A 12,577-nucleotide genomic window follows, 5' to 3' on the forward strand; every position below is an offset into this window, starting at 1 on the left:
CTGTGTGAAGAAGTACTTCCTTTTATTTGTCTTGGATCTCTCACCAATAAGCTTCATGGGATGACCCCACTGGGTTTTGAGAGAGGGAGAAAAATGTCTCCGTATCCACCTTCTCCGTACCATGCCTAATTTTGTCCACCTCTATCATGTCTCCCCTCAGCCTCCTTTTTTCTAAGCTAAACAATCACAGCTGATGTAACCTTCCCTCGTAGGGGAGATGCTCCAGCCCCTTCATCATTTGAGTTGCCCTTTTCTGCACTTTTTCCAGCTCTATAATATCCTTTTTTAGGTGTGACCAGAACTGTACACAGTATTCTAAATGTGGTCACACCATAGATTTGTATAAGGGCAGTATGATACTGGCCATTTTATTCTCAATTCCTTTTCTTATAATGGCTAACGTGGAGTTTGCCTTCTTTACAGCGACCGCACACTGGGTGGACATTTCCATCAAGCTGTCCACCACAACCCCAAGATCTCTTTCTTGTTCGGTCACCGCCAGCTCAGATCCCATTAGGTTATACTTGAAGTTGGGTTTTTTTTGGCCCCAACACGCACCACCTTACACTTGCTTACATTGGCATCTTTTGTGTCACCATTAGCAGTGTGAAAGCAGGGATGCCGGCTGTTTCTTGGCAGAGGGGGGGAGGAGGAGTGCCGCATAACCCATGTCTGGGGACCGCATGTCATGGGTCATGCACCCTTGCCCCAAAGGCCGGACAACCGTCTTGTCAAGAATGCATTGGGGATAGTGGGAGAGGAAACGTAAGGCTTTAATTGTTGTAAACCGCCCAGAGAGCTTCGGCTGGGGGGCGGTATATAAATGTAATAAAATAAATAAATAAATAAATAAGGCTTGCGGGGAAATAGAGGCGGCACTTTCAAACCTTCCATTCTAATGGCTAGTGCGCACAAAACTGCCACATGCAGAAGCCACTTCAGTAAAATGCACGCGCCGGGCAACAAGTTTCTAGCCCTTAAGGCTACCTTCCTAAGCACGCCTTCCTAGGAGTGCGAGTTCCACTGGTTTCCCAGGGACTTCTGCCTGAATTCAGGGTGGGGACTGGACTGCCCACGTGGCAAGCCAATCAGAATCCGCGGCTCACCATGCAGGCGGAAGGATTTTCGCCCCGCTTTTGCAAGCTTTGCTTTGCAAAGAAAGCTGAGCAAAATCAGCAGCAGAAGCACAGCCGATGAATCACAGAATCATAGAATAGCAGAGTTGGAAGGGGCCTACAAGGCCATCGAGTCCAACCCCCTGCTCAATGCAGGAATCCACCCTACAGCATACCTGACAGATGGTTGTCCAGCTGCCTCTTGGAGGCCTCTAGCGTGGAAGAGGCCACAACCTCACCAGGCAACTGATTCCATTGTCGTACTGCTCTAACAGTCAGGAAGTTTTTCCTGATGTCCAGCCGGAATCTGACTTCCTGTAACTTGATCCCGTTATTCCATGTCCTGCACTCTGGGAGGATTGAGAAGAGATCCTGGCCCTCCTCTGTGTGACAACCTTTAAAGGATTTGAAGAGTGCTCTCATGTCTCCCCTCCATCTTCTCTTCTCCAGGCTAAACAGGCCCAGTTCTTTCAGTCTCTCTTCATAGGGCTTTGTTTCCAGACCCCTGATCATCCTAGTTGCCCTCCTCTGAACACGCTCCAGCTTGTCTGCGTCCTTCTTGAATTGTGGAGCCCAGAACTGGACACAATACTCTAGATGAGGCCTAACCAGGGCCGAATATAGAGGAACCAGTACCTCACGTGATTTGGAAGCTCTACTTCTGTTAATGCAGCCCCAAATAGCATTTGCCTTTCTTGCAGCCATATCGCACGGTTGGCTCATATTCAGCTTGCGATCTACAACAATTCCAAGATCCTTCTTGTTTGTAGTGACACCTCTTCCTTTCCTTTCCTGATCTCCCTGAGCTTCTGTAAACCAGGCTGCTGTGCAGGCTTAAGTCCTTTGGATTGTGCGGATCAAGGCCATCCGACCAAACCGTTTTCCTCTCCCGCTGGGCTCCAGTGGTCTCTGTGCCCCAGCGTGAGTAACGGATCGTCCCTGGAATCGCACCAAAGCCCATTGCTCTGACTCAGGCATGTGAATCATCCGAGGAATGCAGCGTGCCAAGATAGGAAGCTGTAACTACAGCCCACCATCCGGGATCCCGTCAGCGGAACAGTTGGGAGGACTGAACTGGAAACCGCCCCCCACCCCGAAACCTGGGAAAGCTTCCGGCATGTCAAGTCCCACTGAAATGTGGGGGCTGTATAAGAACACAGCACTACTCAAGCGGGTCTTGCATTCCTTTCAAGGGGCTTTACACAAGCGGCCTTCCGTGAGGACCATCTCCTGTTGTTGTTTTTAAGGAACAAAGATGCAACCACTTCCTCTCTGCAGGGAATATTTCCCGAGTGGTCATTTATTTATTTATTACATTTATATCCCGCGACATACAGAATGTTATACGTGGGGCTGCCTTTGAAAACGGTCCGGAAGCTTCATCTGGTACAAAACAGGGCAGCCCGTTTACTAACAGGGACTGGCTGGCGAGATCACATTACGCCAGTCCTTTTACAACTTCATTGGCTGCCAGTCCAGGTCCGGGCCCCATTCAAAGTGCTGGTATTGACATTTAAAGCCCTAAACGGTTTGGGGACAGGTTATTTGAAGGAATGCCTCCTCCCATATGTACCTGCCCTGACCTTAAGGTCATCTACAGGGGTCCTTCTCCGCGAGCCCCTGCCAAAGGAAGTGAAGCAGGTGGCTACTAGGAGGAGGGCTTTCTCAGCTGTGGCACCCTGGTTGTGGAATGAGCTCCCCAGAGAGGTCCGCCTGGTGCCTACACTGTACTCCTTTTGTTGCCAGCTGAAGACCTTTTTATTCTCTCAGTATTTTAACACTTAATTTTAACTTAAATTTAAATTTTACTGTTCTAACTCTGTATTTTAATCTTATATCAATTTTGCTGCGTGGTTTTATCCTGGTTGTGCTTTTGATACTGTATTTTGTATTTGTGCTTTTAACTTGTTGGTTGTTTTATTATGGTTTTAATTTTTGCGAATTAAAATGTATAAAAACGTAATAAATAAATAAATAATAAATGCTCCTCCTCTCCATTTTATCCTCACAACAACAACAACCCTGTGAGGTAGGCTGGGCTGAGAGTCTGTGACTGGCCCAAAGTCACCCAGTGAGCTTCAGTGGCTGAGTGGGGACTAGAACCTTGATCTCCCGACTCCCAGTCCAACACTCTAACCACTACACCACACTGGCTCTCTAACCACACTGCTTAAATGCAGCCCACCTGGGTGTGTGTGTCTTATTACGGACCTTCAGGTTTTCCCAGGTAGCCATGTCCCCCTTCCCCACCTCCAACCCCTCACTCCTGTCCCGTTTGACGATCTCCTGTCTTTCTATTTGGCGGTATAAAAACACAATAAATAAATAAATAAAAGGCTGAAATGTCTCTCCTAAAGTTTAGTTGCTAGTAGTATTAGGGTGACCATATGGAAAGGAGGACTGGGCTCCTGCACCTTTAACACTCGTACAGAAAAGGGAATTTCAGCAGGTGCCATTGTTATGCATGCAGCACCTGGTGGAATCCCCTCTTCATCACAACCGTTAAAGCTGCAGAAGCTCTGCCCTCTTTTGTATCTGGTCACTCTAGTATAGCTCCTGCAGCTTTAACGGCACGCCGCCACGCCTCCAACAGGATCGCCCTCTGCCACGAGCGGCACAGAATGGCCAGTCCGGTTTGGCTCACCTTGACCAGGAGTTCATAGCGTGGAATCCGCTGCACCGGCTTGATCATGAGGTCCGAGAGCGCCTGCTTTTCCTTGTTTTCTCTCATGCTTTGCTGAAGAAAGAAAAACAGGAGCCTGAGATGTAAAACTCTCTCTGCGTATGAGAGCGGGGATGCACTATCTGCATGGGCAGGGTCAGGTGGGCAGGGGAGGCAAAAGGATGGTTTTGTACAGTCAGCACACTTTGCGGCCTACCCATGAACCGTGGCCTGTTTGTGTCCAGGGCCTCAGAAAACACGGCAGGCCGAAGCCCAGGGGCAAAAACAAAGCCAATATCTGGGCTGCCAACTTTTCCAGGGTGCCTGTTTCAGCTGGGAAAGTTTGTTGACAAGAGCGCTTCTGGCGACCAGCACATTTGAGGCAACTTAGGCTGCCATCCTATCGTTTTCTCTTGGCTGGGGATGATGGAAAATGTGGTCCCACTCATTTGGAGGACACCAGGTTCGGAAGCTGATGTACACCATGGATTAGGAAAGGTACCAGTAAGTGGGGTGACCCTATGGAAAGGAGGACAGGGCTCCTGTATCTTTAACAGTTGCACAGAAAGGGGAATTTCAGCAGGGGTCATTTGTACGTATGGGGAACCTGGTGAAATGCTCTCTTCATCACAATAGTTAAAGTTGCAGGAGCCCTGCCCTCTTTTGCATCTGGTCAAGAGGGAAGGCCTCCTGCAGCTTTAACTGTTGTGATGAAGAGGGAATAAAAATGCGTACAAATGACACCTGCTGAGATTCCCTTTTCAACACAACTGCTAAAGGTACAGGATCCCAGCCCTCCTTTCCATAGGGTCACCCTATCAGTAAGTACTAGGGGATGCCAGCATGGTTAAGGAATAGGGTCAAGGACATTCTAAAAGGCAAGAAGACTTTCCCCCCTAAAAAGTGGGAGGTTGTCGGGCAAATCGAATATATGTTGACTGAAAAGTCGGCATAAACAGAAACCTGAAGCACTGAAACGACTTTAGAAGCGTTAAAAGTACCCTAGTGAACGCTTGATGAATTAGGGCCATTCCTATGCATGTTTAGACAGAAAAAAATCCTACAACTCCCAGCAGGGAGTTCTTTCTCTACCTAAACATGCATAGGATTATGCCTTTGTTAGGCTGGTCAGCATATGAAGACATGGGGTGCGGGGAGACACACAGTTTTAATTTCACTAGAAGAACAAAAACCTTGGCCTACCCTACAGGGACCTGAATATCGTATGGCCATTTGGTTTAAGAACATCAGAGGTGCCCTGATGCTGGATCAGACCAAGGGTCCATTTAGTCCAGCACTCTGTTCACACAGTGGCCATCGGCCAGGGATGAACAAGCAGGACATGCTGCAACGGCACCCTCCCACCCATGTTCCCCAGCAACTGGGGCACACAGGCCTATTGCCTCAAATACTGGAGGTAGCACACAACCCTCAGGGCTAGTAGCCATGGATAGCCTTCACCACCAGGAATTTATCCAACCACCCTTTTAAAGCCACCCAAATGGGTGGCCATCACTACATCTTGTGGCAGTAAGTTCCATAATTCAACTATGCGCTGTATGAAAAAGTCCTCCCTTTTATTTGTCCTGGATCTCCCACCAATCAGCTTCACGGGATGACCCCGTTGGGTTCTAGTATTTTGAGAGAGGGAGAAAAATGTCTCCCTGTCCACATTCTCCACACCATGCCTAATTTTGTGCACCTCTATCAGGTCTCCCCTTAGCCTCCCTTTTTCCAAGCTAAACAATCCCAGCTGTTGTAACCTTCCCTCATAGGAGAGATGCTCCAGCCCCTTGATCATTTGAGGCCATAGCTAGACCTCAGGTTTATCCCTGGATCGTCCAGGGGTCAAACCTGTTCATCTAGGTGACACACAGGGGATCCAGTGCTCAGGCAGGGGCGAACCCTGGATGATCCCAGGATAAACCTTACACCTAGCTGTGGCCTGAGTTGCCCCTTTCTGCACTTTTTCCAGCTCTATAATATCCTTTTTTAGGTGTGGTGACCAGAACTGTACACAGTATTCTGGTCTGGTTTGATAGGTTTCAGGCGATGGAGTAGGGAGGCTTCAAAGCCATAGGCTGTGGTTTGCAGGAACGTTTGAGCTAAGATACCTCTTATTTTGACAAGCCAAGGAGAGGGGATCATGTCCTACCTCCAGAAACTTCATAAACGCTGGCCTGGCTTCCTTGGCGATCCTGACGGCATCTTTGGCGTTGAGGAAGTTATCAATGTAGGCGGAGTAAATCTTCACCAGGATGTCCTTGGAAAACTGGAGAGAGGAACGAAAGGCTTAATCAGGGATGTCATTCCAAGGGATGCCATACAGAAGAAAACTGGAAGTCACGGCAGCAGCAAGATAACATTGTTATCCTGCTCTTCAGCCAAAAAGGCTCCCGGAGCCTAGGGTGACCATATGGAAAGGAGGACAGGGCTCTTGTATCTTTCACAGTGGTGTAGAAAAGGGAATTTCAGCAGGTGTCATTGTTATGCATGCAGCACCTGGTGAAATTCCCTCTTCATCACAACCGTTAAAGCTGCAGGAGCTATGCTAGAATGACCAGATACAAAAGAGGGCAGGGCTCCTGCAGCTTTAACTGTTAACGATGGAGAGGGAATTTCACCAGGTGCTGCATGCATACAAATCACACCTGCTGAAATTCCCCATTCTGTTAAAGATACAAGAGCCCTGTCCTCCTTTCCATATGGTCTCCCTATCGGAGCCAAGACAGCCCCGGCCTGCAGGCTTACAATCTCAAAGGGCACAACATACAAGGAAAAAGGGATGGGAAAGGAAGAGGAAAAAATGAAGTTGGTGGAATAGGCTGGTGGAATAGCTCTGCTCTCGTTTTCCTTGGTAGAGCCGGCTGGATTGGCATTTGCAGTTGTAACTCTCACCTTCAAGATCACATATATCTAATTGCATGAAAATCCACCAATTCTTTTGAATTAAATGGTGGTATTTCTGAGGAATATTGTTTGATTTCAAATGGGAGGGTTCCTGTAGGGCAGCCTTCCTCAACCTGGGGCGCTCCAGATGTGTTGGATTGCATCTCCCAGAATGCCCAGAGCTGGCTGGGGCATTCTGGGAGTTGTAGTCCAACACATCTGGAGCGCCCCAGGTTGAGGAAGGCTGCTGTACGGCTTAATCTGAGCTGCACCCTAGAATCAGGGCAGGGTTTTACAGTCAGGATGTCGCCAGCATGCTCCTTGGGGCAATGCGTGTTTCCTGCGTACTAAGTAATCCCAACTCCCTCCACCCATATATGGAATTAAGGGACAGAGTTTCCAAATGGGAGGATTAAGGCTTTTGAGAAGTCATGCTTCAACCTGATTACAGGTCTTTGCATGTTTGACTGCAGGGGATCATTAAAGATCCAGAGAAAAGGTTCTCAGGTGGCAGTCCAAAATGTACTTACTTGGACGTAAGCCCCACTCAAATCAATGGGGCTTACTTCTGAGCAAACATGTCGGGATCCGAAAATGGGTCTGCGGATCATCTGTGGAAACAGCCTGATACACGTGCCTGGGTAATAACCTGAAAATGCCCCCACCCCACCCCTGGAAATGCTTGTAAAGTTGTGAGAGGAGGCGTGTGCCAGCAAACGGCTCCAGAGGCTGAATGTTTATCACGAAAAGGGGATTATGGGGCTGCTGCACTGGCAGAGACCGGAGGTCCCACCCATGGCGGGGCTGTCTAGGCCAGATCTGCTCACACCACCCAAGGGTGCAGGCTGAGCGACTTTGCTGCAAAGGCCCTCAGTGCCCTCATTCTGCAGCCTCCAAAAGCTTTCACCGTAAAATTGCTCCTGGCCGTGCTTGGAAGCACACGGGGACCTGTACACATCTCGGAGGGCTGCGGAGGGCTGCGAGGGAGAATTGCGTCCCAAGCAGCCTGGCTGGGCCACACGGCGAACTCTTCCTCATTGCCAGCTTTGCACCTGACGTGCGGACGAGGCTCGCATATTGAGCATCTCCTGCAGACGGCTCTTCCGGGTACTTGTTCCGGGTACTGGGGTACTTGTTGTTTTTTCTCCCAGGGCCCCTGTTTTCAAGCAGCAGCATCTGTTCCGTGCCCTTTCCAAGAAAAGTACTTTCAAGGGAAAAGGACCAGAGAGGCGGGGAGAGAGAGAGAGAGAGAGAGAGAGAGAGAGAGAGAGAGAGAGGAGGCTAACGGGGATTTATTAGAGTACAGAGAGGCGGCCACCTCTCCAGGCTCCGGGCTCTTGGATTCAAACCAAAACCGCCCTCTCAGTTTGGGAATCCAAGCCGAGATCTTGTTGGCAAGCGTCGTCTCTGCAGCAGGACCTGCACTGAGCCTTCGGAAGCCGCCCTCGACAGGACCTGCATGCAACCCCCAGGCTTCCACGACGGCCACAAAATTCAGCGTCCTCGGAATCGCGCCTTCCATGTTGACGTTTCTAGCCCTTCGTGGTTTTTGAAGACTGAATAGCCCAAAGGGACCGAGTGAGTCATTGCAGGGAACGCAGCACACATTTTGACCCCCTGAATCCCCCAGTGAGATCCCCTCTCTGACTCCACTTCCTTGTAGGATGATTATTATAAATAAATAAAAAAATTTAAAAAAGATATAGGCCGTAAGACAGTCGCTACATTTCGATCAACCGGAATGGGTGGAAAACTTAATGGAGAAAGGGGTCAAGCCACATTTGATCCTGCAAAGAGCATGGAGGCCCATCATATATGGGATAGGTTATAAACTGGGACAACAGCTCCCAGTTTACCCACTGAGTGACTGTTGGCTAGTAGTTATTAGCTGGAACAGAATCCAGAGCATGTGGTATGTAAACCCGGAAAGCAACATTTTCATCTGAAATAACAGTTCCTTGACAGTGGTCGATTTGATAGGAAGGATTGGTTTGGGTACAGGAAGTTAAGGGGTGTTGACAAGGGCAAAAGCCAAAAGCGGTGGCAGATCAGCCACCCCAGAAACAGCACGAGACGAAGGGGATACACGCGCCAGCCCAGAGGTGAGTGTCAGGAGTAAGCCTGAGATTCTCTAGCGGGATTTGGTTTCAGCAACGTACTTATTTATTTCCAGGATTTATATATTCTCCTGCATCTAATAAAATGCCCATGCAACAAACAATAAAAAAAGAAAAGGGGGAAAAAGTAATCAAAATACAAAGTTAAAATCTTTAAAATCTAATAAATCCGTGGCTGGTTAGTCAAGGAAGGCTTGTTTAAATAAAAATGTCTTCAGTGGGTGCCGGAAATGACATCAACGGTCAGGGAGCAATAAAAGAGAAGAGCAATTTCTCCACTGTGGCACCCTGGTTGTGGAATGAGATCCCCAGAGAGGTCCGCCTGGCGCCTACACTGTACTACACTGATGGTGCTATATAAATAATAATAATAATAATAATAATAATAATAATAATAATAATAATAATAATATTCCATTCGTCGCCAGCTGAAGACCTTTTTATTCTCTCAGTATTTTAACACTTAATTTTAACTTAAATTTAAACGTTACTGTTCTAACTCTGTATTTTAATTTTATATCAATTTTGCTGTGTGGTTTTATCCTGGTTGTGCTTTTTATACTGTATTTTGTATTTGTGCTTTTAACCTGTTGGTTGTTGTATTATGGTTTTAATTTTTGTGAACCGCCCAGAGAGCTTCAGCTATTGGGCGGTATAAAAATGTAGTAAATACATAAATAAATTCAAAGTGCTGGTTATGACCTATCAAGCCCTATATGGCTCGGGTCCAGGTTATCTGAAAGACCGTATTCTCCCTTATGAGCCTGCCCATGCTTTGAGATCTTCTGGAGAAGCCCTTCTTTCAGTCCCGCCATCTTCACAGGCGCGCTTGGTGGGAACATGGGAGAGGGCCTTCTCGGTGGCTGCTCCAGTACTCTGGAACTCTCTTCCCGGGGAAGCTAGACTGGCTCCCTCCTTGATGGGCTTTCCAAACCCACCTAAAACTTGTTTGTTCCAGCAGGCCTTTGGAGAGTAATTTTGTCCTCCATCTAGGTTAATGACTTATAATTTTATTGTGTATTTTAAACGTAGTGGGGGTTTTTGTTTGTTTTTTACATTTCTTTTCCTAGGTTTTACAATGTATGTTTTAAACCTTGTAAGACCGCCTTGAGGCCCAGTATTGGGCAAAAGGCGGGATACTAATAAATATAATAATAATAATAATATAAAGAGAGGGCACGCCAATATGCTGAAGCCTCGACTCTGAGTGGACTCCAAACGGACTGCGGGTCCAAGCGGAACCGCCAGGAATGCCTCAGTCAGATGACCTCAGTAACTGGCCAGGCTGATCAGGAAGCAGGCCTAAAGGTCCTCTCCACGGTGCGGAAGCTTGGGGAGCTCCTTTAGAGTTCTGGCTGGTTCTGGCTGAAACCCGGAGTGGATTTTACGTCCCACTGGCATCGGAGCCACCAGGGCACTATCTTGCGGCTGTGGGAACGCTGGAGGGGTTGTGCTGCTCTTATCAACAGGGAACGCTGATCAAATTTGCAGATGACACAAAATTGGGTGGGATAGCTAATACCCTGGAAGACAGAAACAAACTTCAAAGGGATCTTGATAGGCTGGAGTGCTGGGCTGAAAACAACAGAATGAAATTTAATAGGGATAAAGGCCAAGTTCTACATCTAGGAAATAGAAACCAAAGGCACAGTTACAAGATGGGGGATACTTGGCTCAGCAATACTACGAACGAGAAGGATCTTGGAATTGTTGTAGACTGCAAGCTGAATATGAGCCAACAGTGCGATATGGCTGCAAGAAAGGCAAATGCTATTTTGGGCTGCATTAATAGAAGTATAGCTTCCAAATCACGTGAGGTACTGGTTCCTCTCTATTCGGCCCTGGTTAGGCCTCATCTAGAGTATTGCGTCCAGTTCTGGGCTCCACAATTCAAGAAGGACGCAGACAAGCTGGAACGTGTTCAGAGGAGGGCAGCCAGGATGATCAGGGGTCTGGAAACAAAGCCCTATGCAGAGAGACTGAAAGAACTGGGCATGTTTAGCCTGGAGAAGAGACGATTGAGGGGAGACATGATAGCACTCTTCAAATACTTGAAAGGTTGTCACACAGAGGGAGGCCAGGATCTCTTCTTGATCCTCCCAGAGTGCAGGACACGGAATAATGGGCTCAAGTTAAAGAAACCAGATTCCAGCTGGACATCAGGAAAAACTTCCTGACTGTTAGAGCAGTACGACAATGGAATCCGTTACCTAGGGAGGTTGTGGGCTCTCCCACCCTAGAGGCCTTCAAGAGGCAGCTGGACAACCATCTGTCAGGGATGCTTTAGGGTGGATTCCTGCATTGAGCAGGGGGTTGGACTTGATGGCCTTGTAGACCCCTTCCAACTCTGCTATTCTATGATTCTATGATTCTATTCAGAACAGGGGCGCAGAGTCTCTGGCCTGTGGGGCCCACGATCTGGCCCATGCTGTCTCTTGGGTTTCCTCCAGGGGGCGAAGCTTAGGCTCCAAGCCTGGAAGAAACCACCTGGAGGGCATCCCTGCTGCTGTCTCTGCTTTATCTGAAAGGGGGGTTCAATAAACTAGATGCCGGGTTTCACCTATGGGCTGCTAGCTGCTAACCTCTCCTCCACCTTCATTGTGGAGGCCTGGGAAATTCAAACCCTCTGTTCAAGTTGCTCGAGCAAGGTTCCCCTCTCCCACCTCCCTTTCCTCTTCCCGTCTCTCCCCTTTCCTGTAGACGCTGGCTGAGATGTGCCACGGCAGAAGCTTGCACTTACAGATTGTACCAGGATGTCTCCCACTTTCTGCTTCTCGTGCCAGTTTTGCGTGCACTCGGAGATCTGCTCCAGGAACTCCTCGTGATGCTCCAACAGCTCGGGGATTTGGTCGAAGATCTCGTCCACTAGAGATGGGTCACAGAGGACGGAACTTTCTGGCAGCTTCAGGGGCTTCATGTAACCCTGCAAGGGAGGGGAGAAAAATAAATGGAGGGGTGTTTTAGTAACAGACGTAGCTGCGCAGTGATGGATCCTGATTGGCAGCTGCTCTCCCAGGGCTTTCTATGAAGCCCTGTGAGGAGAGACTGAAAGAACTGGGCAGGTTTAGCCTGGAGAAGAGAAGATGGAGGGGAGGCATGAGAGCACTCTTCAAATCCTTGAAAGGTTGTCACACAGAGGAGGGCCAGGATCTCTTCTCCATCATCCCAGAGTGAAGGACACGGAATCATGGGCTCAAGTTACAGGAAACCAGATTCCAGCTGGACATCAGGAAAAACTTCCTCACTGTTAGAGCAGTACGACAATGGAACCAGAGACCTAGGGAGATTGTGGGTTCTCCCACACTAGAGGCCTTCAAGAGGCAGCTGGACAACCACCTGTCAGGGATGCTTTAGGGTGGATTCCTGCATTGAGCAGGGGGTTGGACTCAATGGCCTTGTAGGCCCCTTCCAACTCTACTATTCTATGATTCTACGACCTGATCCTATTAACTGAAGGTGTTGAGGATGTGAACCTGGGTCTTCCAGCATGAAAGAAGAAGGACACCTGAGCTATGAGCAAAACATAAAAACCAACAGTACAACTAAACTTAATAATCAATATGAATGAGCCCCAACAGATCTTATAGACCAGGCTTCTCCAACCTGGTTCCCTCCAGATGTGTTGGACTATAGCCAGACTGAGAATTGTAGCTCAACACATCTGCAGGCCCCCAGCTTAAGAAAGGCTGTGATAGGCAGAACACCCACGCTGCCTCACTCTCTTCTCCATCACATCATCCACCCAGTTGTCGCTCACTATCAGTCCAGAGGCCGTGTGCCGGAGACGAACACCG

The 12,577-nt window shown here is 48.5% G+C and overlaps 1 protein-coding gene across 1 annotated transcript in view; it reads right to left on the reverse strand.

The window, feature by feature from the left end:
- ARHGEF17 (Rho guanine nucleotide exchange factor 17) overlaps positions 1-12,577 on the reverse strand; it is a 228,830-nt gene that overhangs the window by 39,358 nt on the left and 176,895 nt on the right. Inside the window, exons 3-5 of the mRNA XM_063127755.1 lie at positions 11,524-11,706; positions 5,933-6,049; positions 3,760-3,852 (exon numbers count right to left, since the gene is read on the reverse strand). Of these exons, the coding sequence (XP_062983825.1) occupies positions 3,760-3,852; positions 5,933-6,049; positions 11,524-11,706 (393 nt within the window). The remainder of the gene's footprint in view (positions 1-3,759; positions 3,853-5,932; positions 6,050-11,523; positions 11,707-12,577) is intronic.

Source organism: Elgaria multicarinata, chromosome 5, assembly GCF_023053635.1.
Source record: "Elgaria multicarinata webbii isolate HBS135686 ecotype San Diego chromosome 5, rElgMul1.1.pri, whole genome shotgun sequence".
Lineage (NCBI taxonomy): Eukaryota > Metazoa > Chordata > Lepidosauria > Squamata > Anguidae > Elgaria > Elgaria multicarinata.